Source organism: Penicillium griseofulvum (assembly GCF_001561935.1).
Source record: "Penicillium griseofulvum strain PG3 chromosome Unknown contig_12, whole genome shotgun sequence".
Lineage (NCBI taxonomy): Eukaryota > Fungi > Ascomycota > Eurotiomycetes > Eurotiales > Aspergillaceae > Penicillium > Penicillium griseofulvum.
This window is the reverse complement of record NW_024467435.1, coordinates 410203-427016: the sequence shown is the minus strand read 5'-3', so window position 1 is coordinate 427016 and position 16814 is coordinate 410203. Positions and strand designations below refer to the sequence as shown.

Below are 16814 nucleotides of genomic sequence, written 5' to 3'. Positions count from 1 at the left end.
TGATGATATGTTCACGGACGAGAACTTGGAGGCCAGCAACAACCAGGACCGTGATGAGAATTTCCTCGACGACTTCATGTGAATGGACATTGCCATCTCTTTCTAATGGAAGACAACCTTTTCCTGTCATCTTGAACAGCCAGCGAAGTGAAAAATTATACCCTCAACATACTACATAGCACATACAACATTCCATGGACAGTTGATATGAGTACGGCAAAGCAGTCCTACCCTTTCTCCTTCTTGATATATCCATCCCCCCCCCCTATTGACTTAGGTCATATGATATAGGGAAATGGTCTTTAACTCGAACTCCTACGTATCATTAGAAGAGCCCTGGGATGCTTTTCCAACGGACATACACCATAGGCAAATTCCCTTGGCACACTATGGGAACTACATAGTACACAGGTTTGTAGTGTATCATATACATAAGTACACAATGAAAGATCCAAACATGGGAATATAAATACAGACTTAAATTAAATCAAATTCAAAATGGAATAATTGGAAAGATACCCTGGAAGGTGAATGAAGGTAGATTAATCATCTGGGCATAGGGCGGAAAGGGCGCTAGCAATGTTGACAGCTTACCCTGTAACCTTTGGAATTCACCACCCCCCTCCCCCAAGGTTTTTTTAAAACACCACACAGCATGAGTGAGGGAAATCCACCGTCGGCTACTCCTAGTAAGGACATCACTTTTGTGAATTGGAACCCGCTGACCCCGCAAAAGGCGCAAAATCTAAGAAGAATAAGAAGAAGGCCGCAAAAGCCAAAGCCGACTCCAAAACCGACGAGCATCCAGAGGATGCGCCAGACGATAACAATGATACTGTATGCGGTGAACTATTCCTTGATTGTCATTGTACCTTTGCTGAAACCCCACAAGAACGAGCCCCATGATGCCAACGAGGACCCCATACAAGCGCCAGAGTCCAACGGCGCCAAGCCCAACACGATAGATGGCAATCTACCAGATCGGTCTGTCCATAAGGAGCCCGCGGCTACTAGCGATATACCCTCAGGAACCAATGTCCAATCCGATCCCGCTTCCGATGGCACCGAGCCAAAGGACCGATTCGATGCACTTGTTCGAGATCGAGACTCGTTGCGCGCCGAAGTAGCCGACATGCGAAAATCATTGGAAGAGATTCAATCCAAGCACGCTGCCGACATGGAGGCTCTGCAGCAGAAATTGGACGACGCGGAGACCAAAAAGGAGGAGGCGGAAACGCAGTTCCAGAAGCTCCTAGAACGAGTTAATACCATCAAATCGCAACTAGGGGAGCGGCTGAAGGAGGATGCTGTGCGTGAACCAGAATTCACTACTCGGGCTGTTTTGACTAATCTTGCCTTATAGGAGGAATTGGCTTTAGCGCGATCACAAATCGAAGACCTCGAAGATGAGAACAACAACCTGAAGGATGAGCTCGATTCAAAGTCCACCCAGCTGGTTGAACTATCGGGGGAATCAGCGGAGAAGGAGAAGGAGCTGTCTACTCTTCGGGAGCGGACGAACTTATCCCAGCAGAATTGGTTGAAGGAGAAGGAAGAATTGCTGGAGCAAGAGTCATACCTCCAGTCAGAGTTTGAACAAGCGAAGGAAGCTATGCATAATTGGGAAATCCTTGCGATGGAGGAGCGATCCATTCGGGAGAACCTGAACGAGAAGGTCGGGGATCTGGAGGAGCAACTCAGCAGCCTGAGAGATGGCTATGAACGAGCCACGAATGAACGTGACACCCAACAGTCAACCGTTGACGGCCTTCAGCGGGCTTTACAGGAAATTCAGTTAGCGAGAAAGCAAGAGCTACGGGAGCTTGTCGAGAGCTCTGATTCTCAACTAGAGGACCTCAGACGCTCTCTGCGGGAAGCACAGAAGCAGGCCACTGATGCCGATAAGGGTCTCCAGAATGCCCTGGAAGAGATTGAGCGAGTCCGGCCATTTGAGAAAGAGGTGAAGGAGAAGAACCTTCTCATTGGAAAGCTACGACATGAGGCCGTCACGTTGAATGACCACTTGACGAAAGCCCTACGATTCCTTAAGAAAGGGAAACCGGAGGATAACGTTGACAGGTACGTTCTTGTTATTCCGAGTTACCTCGATCGCATGCTGACTCCATCTAGACATATTGTCACCAACCATTTCCTACATTTCCTTGCTTTAGACCGATCTGATCCGAAGAAATTCCAAATACTGCAACTGATCGGTGCACTCTTAGGCTGGAACGATGGTGAGTACTGCAAACGAATGGATTTCTCAAGCCCATCTAATTAAAAATAGAGCAACGTGAACAGGCAGGTCTTGCCCGCCCAGGAACCTCGAATATGTCCGGGAAGCTCCGAGTTCCCGGCACTCCCCTCCGCACTCCGAGCACACCCAACCTGGCGGAGTTTATGGATAATGGTGCCTCTAGTAAAGAGACGTTAGCCGAACTATGGTCTAATTTCCTGGAGCAAGAAGCGGAGGTGGGTAATATGAATCCATCGCGACGAGGAAGCCACCAAGGGCCTCTCAAATGATAGAGTGCAGAAATGTATAAAGCAGTAAAGCCATAGAACTTGGATATTGATACTTTGATCTTTCCTCTCTTATATATACTATGTTCATCCATCTACTAGACTCTCTGTGCCTGTATAGATTGGCCCATTGCCAAGAAATGATTTTTTCCGCCTTCCTAATAGATAAGTAGGCTAAGCTGTATTTGGACAGAACGAAACCGTCTTGACCTAAATAATCACTTCATTTTTATTTTCAATCCTTATATGCCTCTCTCCTTCACTTTCTCAGCGTTCTTTAGACCATTCGTCCGAGCGACTCACTCTGCATCTACAATGACTGGTAAGGATGCTACATGGCAGAACATAACCCCCCCCCCCACCATGCGACACAGACAAACTGACAAGGGCACTTTTATACTATAGCCTACCGCCCTATTGTGATTTCGGGCCCATCAGGGACTGGAAAATCGACTCTACTCAAGCGATTGTTCGCTGAGTATCCTGATACGTTTGGATTTTCTATCTCGGGTTAGTGCCAGCAACAAGGGGAAAGTGATCTGCGAACGGCTTTGCTCACTCGACTGAACAGAAACCACACGATCCCCGAGACCCGGCGAGCAACATGGCCGTGAATATAACTTTGTCACAAAGGAGGCTTTCCTCGACCTAGTGGCCAACAATGGATTTATTGAACATGGTTGGTTACACTGCTATAGAAAGGAGTTTTGACGGCAATTAACCGGTTGGGCAGCTCAATTCGGCGGCAACTTCTATGGAACATCAGTTCAGGCTGTCAAGAATATCGCTGAGAAAAAGCGTATCTGCATATTGGACATTGAGATGGAAGGCGTCAAACAGGTGAAGCGGACGGATCTCCATGCGGTAAAGTGTCCTAGCCAATTCGATAATGGGCCTTGACTAATGATTTGTAGCGTTTCTTGTTCCTTGCGCCACCTTCTCTCGAGGTGTTGGAGCAGCGCCTCCGTGGCCGTGGCACTGAAACTGAAGAATCTTTACAGAAAAGACTCAGCCAAGCTCGGAACGAGCTTGAGTACGCAAAGCAGCCCGCGGCTCACGATAAGATCGTTGTTAATGATGATCTCGAGAAGGCGTATGCTGAGCTACGCGATTGGGTTGTTGACGGTGGTAAGTTCGGTGCTGCACAATAGTACACGTTACATACAGGTAGAGTGATTTAGTGGACGTCATAGTCGGCGAGACGACAGCCCCGGTTTGTATCTTTCAACCCAAGAATAGAAGTTTCTCTCGTCAAGTTAATTAAGAAAACTAAGTACATGGAAAGCACCAGATATGGCACGAGCGCTGGAGTGCCAATTCTCTTTTCCCTCGGCAATACAAGCTCGATGGTTCTCTCAGGAAGAGACAAGATGGAATGTAGGATACAAAACGGAAAACAAACGCAAAATAAAGGGGGAAAAAAGGGATATCTGCAAGGGCCTGCTGGCGTCAAAAGAGGACAGTAAGTTTTCGGAGAGGGCCGTCGCGCAACGGCCACACTCGCATCAGACATGAAAGATCACATGGTTTAGTATCCGTTCATGGCTGCGCGCTGCGAATTGCGGCTCAGCTCCCGGTCCGCGGAGGGGCTGATGGGTCGGCTGCCACCGGTGTGGCCACCAGCAGCGCTGCTTTCCTTCAGGGCAAGCAGCTGCTTGGCACGGAAGGTCTCGTAGTGGATCTGGCTGGTGGTCTCGACCAGATCCTGAAGGTGGGTGCGGGTCAGGAAGTTGCGCAGGTAGACAAATTCGCAGTGGTTCTCGTCCTCGACGTTGATGACACCCCAGCGGTTCTGGCGGCCGCGAACCTGCTTGCCATTGACAACAATGGTCTTCTCGCTGCCGACAACTGAGAAAGGAATGATGTCCTATAACGAAAGGTTAGCATGAAGTCATAATAACCCTGTCTGGGTCCAGCATACCTTGATCTGAGCATTGATAGCACGCTCCTCATCATCGAGCTCGTCATTATCGTAAGGGTACATCTTCAGGTTGTGGAAGGAGAACTCCTCCTTGATGCGCTCCTTGAAAGCCTGACGCTCTTCAAGAGTGAGAGAGTCGGACTTGGCAATAACGGGAACAACGTTGACGACATCGGACAGCTTCTTCAGAACAACAATATCGATGGGCTTGAGGCTATATGGAGTCAACGGGTCAGTCACATAGAGCTCGAGAGAAGGTAAAGAATGGGGGCAAACTTACGCGTGACCGGAGGGCTGGATGAAGAACAAGCAGCAGTGAACACGGGTATCTTGGATGTAACGCTCACGCTGAGCAGTGAGTTCCTTGCGGAGGTATGCCGAGTGCTGATCCTTGATGTACTTAACAATCGGGTCCCAGCTGATTAAGATTAGCTTAGACCTATCTCCAACGTGATGGGACTCAAATTACCATCGGTCATTGTTGACCTGGTCACCGTAACCAGGTGTGTCGACAATGTTCAAGCGGAGACGCACGCCGTTCTCCTCGATAACTAGTCACTCGTCAGCCATTCCGTATGTATAATATAGAATAAGTGATCACGTACTGTGTGACTCGGTCTTGATCTCGGTGGTGGAGCGAACGGGCTCGGAGGGAGTCAGGCGGCCCTTGGAGTCAATCAGGTGGGATGCGAAGATAGTGTTGATCAGAGTGGATTTTCCGAGACCAGTTTGACCTAAAGAGAGATTAGTTAAGGCTATAGAGGAAACATTGGCACGACACATACCGACACACATGACATTGAACTGAAAGCCACGCTTCAACAGCTTGCGCTCGATTTGCGAGGTAATGCTGTCAAAACCGACATGGCTATGGGGGAAAACAGTGGGCTGTTGAGCCGAAGCTGCTGTAGCGGCGGCCATTATGAAAGAGAAAGATTGAAGCTTGAAACAGCCAAAGGGGTAAAAAACCAGAGAAGAAGTACGTTGTATGTAGTTTTGAAGCAAGCGCACCCCCCTTATTATCGTCTTTCCGAACTCAGGGGTGGCCCATTCCTAATTAGGACTAGCGTCTCTCCACGAGAAAACTACGATCTTCTTTTGCTTCACTTCATTGTGATAGCTCCCATCCACTAAACCCTTCCAATTTTTTTTTTTCTTACTTGCTTGAAAACAATCATAATGGCATTGCGCCTTCTCCCTTTCGCTCCGGCAAATATGTCGCGTTCACTTCTGTCCGAGTCCCTTCAATTCCCCCGACTCGCTCGATTCCTCCCGATCACACCCATTGCGACCAAATTCCTACAACCGGTTTCGATCTCTCTCAATATCCCATCTCTTCTCTCCGATCTTTGGGATTCTGTCTTGCGCGCTGTTCCTAAGAAGAAGACCTCCCACATGAAGAAGCGTCATCGACAAATGGCCGGCAAAGCTCTGAAAGACGTGAAGAGCCTTAATAGATGCCCAGGCTGTGGCCAAATCAAGCGTGCCCATCTTCTGTGCCCAACCTGTGTCAAAGGTAGGATTTGAAACCCGAACAGGAATACATGCGGGTTTGCAGTGAAACTGACTATTCAATAGATATCAAGGAATCGTGGAGGACCCTAGACATGGCATGAGAGAAGACTGAAAGAAGGGCTTGCCTTGAGAGGGAACCAAGATTAATATTCTTGAGATCCTAATCTCAAGCCCCAAAAGAGAGATTGTATTTCTAGAATTGGTGGATATATGCTGCATGGCAACTGGCGTCTGGGTTTTGTGGAAATGTTTTGATATGACTTTTATAACAATTCGATCTATATCGAATTGGAACGCTGTGATCTTTTTTTTTACCTCTTTGCATGTAAATTTGAAAGCTAGGACTTGAATTGTAGATGTTATAGTTACGGTTCTTGGACTTGTTCGTTCTACTATGACTTTACTATCTATTACTGCTCTATTACTGCTCTGCTCTATATATAAGAACATGTCTGTACTTGGCTCATTCTTTATAGCCATGTAGTCAAGACAAGTACTAGATATATGTCAATAACGCAATGACTACTCCGTACTCCGTGTCTCCTTAGCTTTAACAGTTTAATTTATTTTACTTGGTATCAGATATTAAAGTGATAGCTAGATAGAGTAAATATAACAGGTATAACAGGTATAATAGATATAAACACACATATATACATTGGTTGTAAACAAGTTGAGTCGTAAAAGGCGATAAAGGCGGAACGGGCCTTCGGGCCCCAACGTCATTGTTCCTCCGCAAGTAAAGTCTCGACACAGTTGAAAGCACGGCATCATCAGAATGGTATGATCAAACCACGAAAAAAGAGAAAAAGAATCTCATTGCTAACTTATTTAGTCGAAACAATACCTCTCGAGGGGTTCTGCGGACAATGGTGAGCTTCTCATGCATATACCGGGCGCAGTTTGGCTAATAATTGTTTAGCGCACATTGTTGATATCTTCTCGCTGGCTATAACAGACAAGCAAATTCTGTCTACCTCGGGTGCCTCATCCATCAAAGTCCATTCCACCACGGACGCTGACTTCCCACTGGTGCAGTCCATTGATGGCGCCCACACCATTGGCTGCCATCACATCGTGACTAATGGGAATGGCTCCCGTGCAATCACCGCAGGGTTTGATGGTAAAATCAAGGCCTGGTCTTGTCAGGATGGCCATTGGATTGCAGATAAAAAGGTGACTGGTAGGTACTGCCCCCTCTTTGATAACAAAGGTGCAAGGCTAATAAGAATAGCCGACCTCACTAGTGCCGATGCCTGGGCCATAGCTCTTTCTGAAGATGGCCAGTATCTTGCTGGTGTCACGCAAGAGGGACGCATTAACGTATGGGATTTAGCTGCCGATGGCACTCGGATTCGAGACCATGAAACCAAAGGTAGCTTTGGTACTTGCATCGACTTGGTGAGATCCCAAATCCTCGCAGCTAAATAGTGACCCTTGCTAACTTTGGCGTTTAGTCTCCCGATGGTCGATTGATTGCTTCAGGCCATGAAGATGGCGCAGTCTACATCTTCACCACTGAAACAGGCCGCATGCCATTCTCTCTCTTAGGTAAGTGATGTTGAGCTCCTAGCAGAAATGCAATTTTTAATTCGGTCTAGGCTTGGTGAATCCCGTACGAGCTGTGGCATTCTCGCCTAAAAGTAAGATTTTAGCAGCTGCTGGCGACTCCAAGGTCATCGTGCTGTACGATACTTCCTCTGGTGAACAAATCGCCAATCTCTCAGGGCACTCTGCCTGGATCTTGTCCCTTTCCTGGAGCGATACTGGCGAGTACCTCCTAAGCAGGTCAGTCAATATTCTATGCATTGATATGAACTGCAAGCTGACATTTCCAAGTTCGTTTGACGGCAAAGTCAAGGTTTGGTCCATGGAGACCAAGGCCTGTGTCGCTACGCATTCAGAAACAGACAAAGCCGTTTGGAATGCCAAGTGGCTTCCCAAGGTCGGCAAGACAGAAGGGTTTGCCACCGCTGGCGCAAATCGCAGCATTGCATTCTACCGTGAGGCTACTGGATAAAAGAAGTAGGGAGGGTATTTGCGGAAATGTCCTTGCAGCTGCGTTATGACGATTTCAATGGAACTAGGAAACTTTACTGAACAATGCATGAAAATCATGAAAGCCGTATTGGAACAACCCAAAATGCCCCTTGATACTTCTTAGTTCATTGCCTCAACAAACAACTTACGCATCCGCTTCAGGAACGCCCCAAAATCTCGGTCATCGTTGACGAGATCTACCACATGCTCCAAGCTATCTCGGTCAACCTTGGGGCGCGTATGAAAAACCTCGTAATCGCGACTGGCGGTGCCCAGTTCAAACCAAGCCTCCGCCTCCCAGTCCTTCTCCAATAGATGGCTGTAGACAAATTTTAACCGGTCCTCACGTCCAGCGCCTTCAATTCGAATACAAAGGTAATCCTGCCAAAACTCCAACTCTGGAAAATTGAGACGAGCTTGCGCATCTAAATGTTGTGCGTGAGACTTCTGTGCCTCGACCTTTTGACTGATGGCCTTCTGTGTCTCGGCGATCTGCTGCTTTAAACGGTCACGTTTGGCAAGCCGGGAATCGCGTTCCAAGGTGATAGATGATATAGCTGCGTGCATTTCAGCAGCCTCGGCCGCTTCCTTTTGGAGGGTTTGTTCGTGGGTTTGTGATTTGAGGTTGAGAATTTCGATATCACGTTGTCGCATGCGCTCATCCTCTAATAGACCGTGTTAGACGCGGTTGTAGGTAATTTCAATGATTGACTCATACCTTCATATTCAGCCAGGTTAATGTGAAACTGGTTTCGTTCCTCCAAGACTCGTTTGCGACCGCGCTCGATAAACGCGTCAAACTTTACTGTGAATTGTGTCATGGTATTGCGCAGGTCCTCGAATCCAAAGTTGATGCTAGGCAATGAGTCTGCCATTGATGGTGCATCTGCCGAGGCAAGCGGTGGTCGCATACCACTTGTCGAGAGTGAAGGTTCAAATGAAGAAGTCATATTTGATTAAAGTATGAGTTGTGAGTGGTGAAGTTGAAGTTCAGGAGACAATAAGAGAGTTGTTTTGGGTTGCGGCGCAACAACTCCGAGTCTTATCGATAACGATAAAAAAAAAAAAAAAAAGAAAAACTTCCCCTGTCGAGTTTCTCTTGCTACATCACTTTTATGCGCATATTTATATGACCGATCTCTTTGCAATATCGACATGGTTTGGTCAGGTCCTGAACTGATCGCAATAAGCAAAGAAAGATCCGATGGGTGAAAATACAGGCAGTGCTCTCCACTATGGGCACGTAGGGCAAGCTATCTATCTTCCGGAGGAGGAGGACTGGACATTTACACGCTCTTTTGATAGGCGTAAGTACTTGAGCCTATTTTCTCTGAATCAGCTAACATGTTGCCAGCCCCGTCCATTCAGTATACCGGAGTAACCAAAACAAGAATCCCGTCGCCCTTTCCCCCAGCCAAAGTGCAACCAATACCCAGAGTACCTCCGAAAAACTCCAGGAAACTAATCACAAACGCGCATCCTGACCTGGCAGCATCATGGTCCTCCATTCGTGAGGAACCTTTGTCCAGAGCTGTTATAAGAACGGTTGAGCATTATGATCCGGAGATCTCTGCACTTTTCGATATCGGTTATGCGGTGGACCAAAGGCGCCATGACAAAAGGCTCCGCTCAGTTCCAATTGCGGTGGCTGTGGCCGGAGAAGGCCGTAATATAATTTCATTCCGAACTTTGGAAGAGGAAATTTTGGAGTTAACATCTCCACGGAACTTAGCATTTCGAGCTCCAACAATCAGTGACACTGAAATGTCTGAATGGTCTAAGGATGGTGCGCCAATACGTCAAGTACACTTTGCACGTCCCTTGGACGAGAAGCCCATGTTCATGGCCGCTCGTCTCGCCACAGGGACTACAATATTCCGACCTCTTTACCACTGGGACCCTGTACCTAGGCGCATACCGGAAGGTGCTATGCCGGGGTTTTCCACTCCATTACAAAACTCTCGGCTGGATGCCAATCCAATTGTAGAGATATCTGTGTCGCGAACAGGTGACGTTTCACATGCCGATGTGACATTCAACCCCTGGTATCAGAGACAATTCGCCATTGTAGATACCAGAGGTAAGTGGAAAGTCTGGGAGATCACCGGCAGACAGAGACTCCATCGGGCGACTTGGTCTGCCACGCTCGTCAAATCAGGCTCATTGCCCTTGCGGGATTATATACGGAAACATAGTTCCCCTCGGCCTGATGGCTGGGCAACTATCGAGTGGGTCCATAATGTTGGATCGGTAGTTGTCGCCAATCGTCACAGTGTCATAATCTATGCCATTACAGATGACCAGATTCAGCCACGCACGGTTGAGCTGGGAATGGCAAAGAAATCTGAGTGGGTTTTGGGCGTTCAAAGAAACACGCGCAAACCATCACAGTTCTTCGTCCTCACTACCACTCGAATATTGTGGTTTGATCTGGGAGCACTACCAGGCGAGGATGATACAAGCCTTTCTCTATATCCCCAAGTGTCCTGGAGGCACTTTCGAGACCCCGAAGACACGACTTTGCAACTTAGCGACATAGTCGTATACAAAGGTATGTTCTAGTGCGGTTGAACATGGGCTGTAAATACTAAATTACTATCTAGACTTATATCTTGTTCTATATTCCCATATCACTCGGATGGTACAGGTATTCCCTTGTCCCTTTATATCCGACGATCGGACCGAGTCTATATCTGTACCCGATCCCCTGGTGCTAGATACGCCTCTGTTGGCGGCTATACCGCCTAGCAAACGCGATTCTGTCTTGCGATTCTCGAGACTCGTGTTTAAAGAGATTGCGCACACTGTCACACCACGGGGTAGGAGATTCTATGACGCCCACTTGCCATTGTTCAAACTTTTCTGGATGGATTCCGATCTTGCCGTTCACGAATCTACTTTCACGGGCCCGCGCGGAGATCTAGACGAGCCGGACTCGTTTCGTGAGACTAATATCTTGCGGCTCAGAAGGCGTTATGCTCCGACATCATACATCAGACCCACTGATGACTTTCTTGTGGATGATTGGGACGAATCAGCAACACAAAGAGCCATTGTTCGTCGTTGCAAACCTAGAATAGGCCGAAGTACAGGGTCAGATTTGCAGTGGACCCTGGATTTCTCTGGTGTCTACAAAGTAGCGACAGGGAAGACAAAACTTAGCCGGAAAACCCAAACGAACAGACAAAGGCCGAAGCCAAGGACACTTGCTGGATGGATGGCAATTCTACAAAGTGAAATGAAGAATGGATCGAAGCGACCTCCAGGCAAGACTATGGTTGAATTGACTGGCAGGAGAATTTTGGCAGATGGTCTTGATGAAAGTGCAGTTGATGTGAAACGACTCATTTCAGCACTCGTGCCTGAACACCCTGACCCCGATGCTCATTGTCGGTATATGCTTCTATCGGTCCCATTCTCAAACAAGAGTTATCTCCCAGCCAAACTGTCAGGCGAAGTGGGCAGGGATCTTCTAAGTGCCTATGATCGAATGGTCGACAATTGGATGTCTACTCTGCCTCGCATCATCCCCGTGCATATACGACTCATGAAAGAGAGAGTCATTCGGGGGGTTGCTGCCGATCTTATCCTTTCACGCCTAGTCAAAATGTCTACCTCATTGGATGGCGTCATGCTATCCAAGCCCGCTGATCCCATTGAAGAACAAGCAATTGAGAAGGCAAATGAGAAGGCCGCGGCACATAACAAATATTTGCAATCGACCTACTTCGCATTATTATCATCACAAATGTCAAAGAACCACTCAAAGGGCAAAAATCGAGCCTCTGGACCCAAACGGGACAAGCCAGTGCCGCAGTCCAAGTACAGTGCAGTACCGGTATTAAGTGGCCTTTCAGCATTCGTCAAATTCAAGACTCAACGTCCAACACCACGAAATGTGGCAAACCTTCTCTCCCACTGGCCGGTGGGAACTAATCCCAAAAACTATGAATGGGATAGAATCGAAGACGAGGAGACGCGGAGTTCAAAGGCAACCAAGAACAAACGGAAGAAGCGTTCCCAAACTCGTGACCAATCGCTCCCTCCGACTCCGACAGTTCCCATAGTCCGAACATGGGGCAGTCAGCCACTTGCACCTCCTCGTATCAACAGTAGTCAGCTGGATATATCGATGACCCAAATGGAGCGAGGAACTTTTGGAGCTCGCACACTCAAGAAGCCCAAGAAGAAGAAGAGACAAGCTGGATTTTAATTTTATATATATATATCAAAATATTTCAAGTAATACATCTATAACCAATGGCGAATATGGCTCATAAAGGGATGAAATTATGACAAATGCAGAATTAGTATAGGTAGAGAGGATGTATATATATATATAATCTTCTCCTTCCCCCCCTTTCTTTAACTGTTTCACCTTTTTGTCTTATATTTCTCCGTCCCGCCAAGAATCTTCCCTCCTTCACCCCACCAAAAATTCCCATCATGTCTGAACATCAGTACAAGTTCAATGTGACTATGACCTGTGGCGGATGCTCCGGCGCCGTGGAACGTGTTCTTAAAAAGCTCGAAGGTAAGCGACGGCCTGTTCTTTTTTATTATTAATCCTTGGTCTAACATGGTCTATAGGTGTCAAGACCTTTGATGTCAGCCTCGAGACCCAAACCGTTAATGTCACCACCGAGCCTACTCTTTCCTACGATGCTGTGCTGGAGAAGATTAAGAAGACTGGCAAGGCTGTAAACAGTGGAGAGGCAGATGGGGAGAGCAAGGAGGTTTAAAATAGGTGTTTCCGGTCTTATATACCCTTTTTCTTCCTGCATGAGGTCTGGGACTAGAAGTCCAAATTCACCTATCGTGGAACTCTCAATGGTCCCAAGACTATAGACTGGGCTGCTAGGCAGTGCTAGGTGCCAGATAGAACATATCTACAGCGTTCCAACTTTAGGTTCCATAATGAAATAGGTATAAAAATGAGGAACCAGTAGTTCCCGATTCAAACTGGTATTGAGACCCACGAGAAAAGGTTCTAACGATATGCACACAGGGTATCATGAACAATGCAAGACAATGCGAATACAAAAAATAAAATAAAATAAAGAAACCTCGAAACAAGTCAGTTCCCCTAAAAGGGGAATGGGATAGAAAGTAGAATGAATTAATCAACAATGACAAAATGTCTTCCATCAAGGATGGAATGGGGTGGGCGTGGTTCAACCCTTTGAACGTAGACTGGGCGATCTTGCTCTGTAGTCTGGGAAGAGGGAGGGTTGTAGGATGATCTGTATCTGCGTTAGTGGGGATCTTCTCAAGGCATAGAGGAATGTTGTGTTGAACTGGTTGATTTCCCCAATGAAGGCTTACCGTGAGGATTTGAACCCGCCACTGGCCGGTCTTTCACGAGGGATCTGAGGGGGGGACACGCGAGGCTGGATCTTTCCTACAGAGTCTGAAAAGGTGCGAAGGTGGTCATGGGAAGAGGCTACTCGCGGTCCGGTGGGTAATGGACCACGTTGATCCGACGAAACCTGGGTCTGGGATAGATTCTTTGTGCCATAATCAAGATTTCTAGTCCGGGTAGACGGAGAAGGGTCTCCAATGGGCTTGGCCTCGGGTTCTGTACGCTTGGCAGCGTATTCAAGTGGAAGGGGCTCACGGTGGTCAATATGCCGGACGAAGTCATTGGCATACAGGTTTCTGTCTGAGTGGAGGTTCTCTGGTAAAGGGCGACCATCAATGCGGTGCCGAATGGTCCGCGACTCTTTCGGAACACGGTCCAAACGGAGACTACGATCACCATGGTAAGGATGCCACGGTCCAGAATTGGAAACGGCTGGAGCCGCTCTGAAAGTCCGATCGCCTTCCGAGACAACAATACTCGGACTGGAAAGTCCAGCCTGAGACTGGGGCTCATGTGGTCCGCTGACATGCTGTCGACCCAAGACTGACCTTGTTTCTAGGCCATGCTGTTGTGCATTGGGATAAGAAAGCGGGTTCCTTCCCCACTGGTGCCCTACAACAGGGGGCTGTTCCACTGGCAGATAGTCCCGACGGAACTGAGGCTGATCCTGGGGTCGATGGTCTGGGACAAGCTCCACACGGCGATACGACTGTGGTTGCCCGTATCCTTCGGAAATGGGGAGTCCCATAGGCCTTGCACTCCATGGATTTGGGCGGGACTCGGTTCGAGAACCTTCACGGCATGCCAAACGCCTTCTTTTGCTCGCATGTTCGCTTTCACCTTCCTTATCCACGACACCGGGTTGATGCATCATCTCTCCCTGAGGACGTCCTGGTGTGACCGATCGGAGGGACATATTGTTGGTCATATATACCAAAGGATGCGCACCGTCAGTCCGCCGGCTTTCTGATGGCCTGGGATTTTCAATCGAGGGCATGACGGAATCCTGTGTGTTTGAGCCTGGCCTGAGGAGAGGGGAACTGACGGAATCAGGGCGGCGTCCCACTGGGGTCAATTTCTGACGGTTTTCCTTTGGTCCGCTGACGAACACAGGTGCGTTGGTCCTATCCGACTGAGGAGGCAGTCTCTCCTGTCGAAATCTGGGCTCCATCCTCAAGGGAGGAACATCCTGCGAGTGAGTTATGTTCAAATTTCTAGGTCCAGAGAGTTCTTCTAGGATTTGCAACTCGGGCGATTCTTGATTAGTTAGTCCAGCTGGCCTGACGTTCAGTTCACGGGTTGAGTAATTCTGTTTGGCGTCCGAGTGAAGATAGTTTTCCTGGACACCTACATGTCTTTTGGCCACCTGTCGGTCCATTAGTGGAATAGGGAGTGTTCGATGTGCTTGGTTATCATTACTGGCTGAGCCTGGAAGGACTCGCCGATGAACCTCGGTGTGCTGGGGGACTATATCTTGCCGCCTAGCAGGGGGTATTTCCTGAGCAGTAATGCGCTGCTCGGCATATCGTGGGCTTTGCTGTTCAGACTGGGCACCCGAGTACTTGGGTTGTACTGTGCCATGTATACCCTCTCTATATTCCTTGACAGCGCGCGCCCATGCTTTGTATCGGTTAAATCCGCGACGGTCGATGGCCTCTGTGGCTGGGGCTCTTGTAACAAATCGGAACCCAGGCGGAGCTTCCTCAGATAGTTCCCGTGAAAGATCCGGACCTAGAGGGTTGGTATTGATATGCTGACACCGGATCTCTTGGGCCCGAGTATCGCTTGGAAGTATTTCCACACTGGCGTTTCGATGACCTGCTGAAGCAGCCGTATCTTCTTCTGATTCACTATCTTCGTCGTCTGAAATAACGATCACCTCACGGAAAACATCCTCTAGGACCGTCTGGCCGTTCTCATCATCCCCTCGCCACTCAATGACTTTTGCTAGAGTTGTGTGTTCAACAACCCCCCTTGCTTCATGGAATGAAGTGGTTTTTAGGAGGCGATCATAGTCAGTGTAGACATGTCGAACGTGAGCAACCACAGCGAGTTGGGCTCTACGAGCCAAAGGCAATTCGGTGGCTGTTCCAACTTTTTTCTGACCCTTTTTTTTTTTGGAAATCAGGTTTTCCACATCCTCATTTCTCGGATCAGGATTGGGTATATACGTACCTTTTGAAAAGCAGTTTTGATAATTTGATTTAAATCTTTGTCTGGTATGTTTGGAAAGAGATCCTTCAAGGCATCCCGTGCTTCTGTGTTGAGGGTTATTTGAGAAATTTCAGAATCAGCCTGCCTAGGATTCTCTATCCTGTCTGTAGGAAAGGTACTGGGCACTGTTTTACCAGTGCTTGTGAGGTAGAACCCCAGCTCTGAGCAAACAGCTGCCACCACGGTACTAGGAAAATGATACCCTATCCGATGAACATGTTGGGACAGGTTATGATGGCGATGGTGAGGGGTAGTCTAAAAAGAAAATAAGCAGTGTTGATCATTTAGCGACCAGATGGGGGTTCTCACCGATACTGCGTAAATCTGAAGACCCTCATCTCGACAGCGCTCCTTACACGTTGAAGTAAGTTGCGGGTTGCCTGCAGGAATGAAGGTGTAACCACTTGGTGCTTGCGCTTCGAAACAGATCTGTGCAGTTTTGTTAATCATCTGGTCAAGCTGAAGAAAAAGAGAAAAGAGAGAAAAGAAAAAGAGAATATACATACGACACTCCGAAGCTTTTTCTTTTCTTGGGTTACAGATTCCATGATGACTTTGTGTCTTCTCGCTCTCTTTTGAATAGCTCGGCTAGGACCATGCCTGGCCGAGGCCGAAGCAGCCCTTCTTATGACACGGGCCATACTGGTTCAGCTTATCGCAGAACCTTGCGAAGATGGAGATTTCAACACATAATTCGCAATATGTATTGGAACTGTGATATAAATGGGGTAGATGGTACGTGTCTCCTTGTCTAGGTCAAAGTGAAAGGCGTGATCAAGTGAAGACAAAACCACGTCTAATGCACACCAATGTAAAGGGTACAAGGTAAAGACACCCCGCAGTCGCTCGAAACAGAAATAAAGCCCTCGTGAGCTTTTTGAATGAGACCTTGAGCAAGAGTAAGGAGCATAGAATAAAAAGAACAAGAATGTCAACGGGAGGAGAGATGGAAAGATGGAAAGATGGAGAGAGAGAGAGAGAGAGAGAGAGAGAGAGAGAGAGAGAGAGAGAGGGATTGATAAGATTGCTGTTGCGGCCCAAATCACCTCTCCCGATCGGGCTAGTCCTGCCTGAGGCTTCAACCGTTCCCCAACTTTTGACCGTCTTTTACTCTTCTTTACTCCGATACACACACATTTGGATTCAATACTTCGGATCTCCGTGGATTCCGCCGATTCCGTCTGATTGCACATCTGCCGCCAATTCGTTGGCTTGGACTTATCCAATAGATCATGAACG

The 16814-nt window shown here is 47.9% G+C and overlaps 8 protein-coding genes across 8 annotated transcripts; 5 read left to right on the top strand and 3 right to left on the bottom strand.

Moving 5' to 3' along the window:
• Nucleotides 1-655: 655 nt before the first annotated feature.
• On the top strand, nucleotides 656-3674 carry PGRI_090540 (uncharacterized protein; the record flags this gene model as incomplete). Its single annotated transcript, XM_040796767.1, has 10 exons — nucleotides 656-689; nucleotides 737-837; nucleotides 893-1309; nucleotides 1364-2079; nucleotides 2131-2237; nucleotides 2288-2476; nucleotides 2929-3033; nucleotides 3095-3202; nucleotides 3257-3387; nucleotides 3438-3674. The coding sequence occupies 10 exons, from the start codon at nucleotides 656-658 to the stop codon at nucleotides 3672-3674; spliced, it is 2145 nt and encodes a 714-aa protein (XP_040650197.1).
• A 377-nt stretch (nucleotides 3675-4051) lies between these two features.
• aspD (septin aspD) lies at nucleotides 4052-5365 on the bottom strand (the record flags this gene model as incomplete). The annotated part of the gene is made up of 6 exons (XM_040796766.1): nucleotides 4052-4390; nucleotides 4445-4658; nucleotides 4725-4862; nucleotides 4914-4995; nucleotides 5050-5178; nucleotides 5230-5365. The coding sequence occupies 6 exons, from the start codon at nucleotides 5363-5365 to the stop codon at nucleotides 4052-4054; spliced, it is 1038 nt and encodes a 345-aa protein (XP_040650196.1).
• A 294-nt stretch (nucleotides 5366-5659) lies between these two features.
• On the top strand, nucleotides 5660-6060 carry PGRI_090520 (mitochondrial 54S ribosomal protein bL32m; the record flags this gene model as incomplete). Its single annotated transcript, XM_040796765.1, has 2 exons — nucleotides 5660-5960; nucleotides 6023-6060. 2 exons carry the CDS (start codon nucleotides 5660-5662, stop codon nucleotides 6058-6060), a joined length of 339 nt encoding a protein of 112 aa, XP_040650195.1.
• Nucleotides 6061-6737: 677 nt separating this feature from the next.
• PGRI_090510 (SKI complex subunit WD repeat protein SKI8) lies at nucleotides 6738-7979 on the top strand (the record flags this gene model as incomplete). The annotated part of the gene is made up of 7 exons (XM_040796764.1): nucleotides 6738-6740; nucleotides 6795-6831; nucleotides 6882-7142; nucleotides 7194-7360; nucleotides 7417-7510; nucleotides 7561-7747; nucleotides 7799-7979. 7 exons carry the CDS (start codon nucleotides 6738-6740, stop codon nucleotides 7977-7979), a joined length of 930 nt encoding a protein of 309 aa, XP_040650194.1.
• Nucleotides 7980-8119: 140 nt separating this feature from the next.
• PGRI_090500 (kinetochore Spc25 family protein) lies at nucleotides 8120-8949 on the bottom strand (the record flags this gene model as incomplete). The annotated part of the gene is made up of 2 exons (XM_040796763.1): nucleotides 8120-8664; nucleotides 8718-8949. The coding sequence occupies 2 exons, from the start codon at nucleotides 8947-8949 to the stop codon at nucleotides 8120-8122; spliced, it is 777 nt and encodes a 258-aa protein (XP_040650193.1).
• A 254-nt stretch (nucleotides 8950-9203) lies between these two features.
• On the top strand, nucleotides 9204-12212 carry PGRI_090490 (uncharacterized protein; the record flags this gene model as incomplete). Its single annotated transcript, XM_040796762.1, has 4 exons — nucleotides 9204-9306; nucleotides 9354-10079; nucleotides 10296-10550; nucleotides 10603-12212. The coding sequence occupies 4 exons, from the start codon at nucleotides 9204-9206 to the stop codon at nucleotides 12210-12212; spliced, it is 2694 nt and encodes an 897-aa protein (XP_040650192.1).
• A 233-nt stretch (nucleotides 12213-12445) lies between these two features.
• On the top strand, nucleotides 12446-12741 carry PGRI_090480 (copper metallochaperone ATX1; the record flags this gene model as incomplete). Its single annotated transcript, XM_040796761.1, has 2 exons — nucleotides 12446-12533; nucleotides 12590-12741. The coding sequence occupies 2 exons, from the start codon at nucleotides 12446-12448 to the stop codon at nucleotides 12739-12741; spliced, it is 240 nt and encodes a 79-aa protein (XP_040650191.1).
• Nucleotides 12742-13118: 377 nt separating this feature from the next.
• Nucleotides 13119-16123, bottom strand: PGRI_090470 (uncharacterized protein; the record flags this gene model as incomplete). Its single annotated transcript, XM_040796760.1, has 4 exons — nucleotides 13119-13242; nucleotides 13325-15308; nucleotides 15932-16004; nucleotides 16082-16123. 4 exons carry the CDS (start codon nucleotides 16121-16123, stop codon nucleotides 13119-13121), a joined length of 2223 nt encoding a protein of 740 aa, XP_040650190.1.
• Nucleotides 16124-16814: the final 691 nt, after the last annotated feature.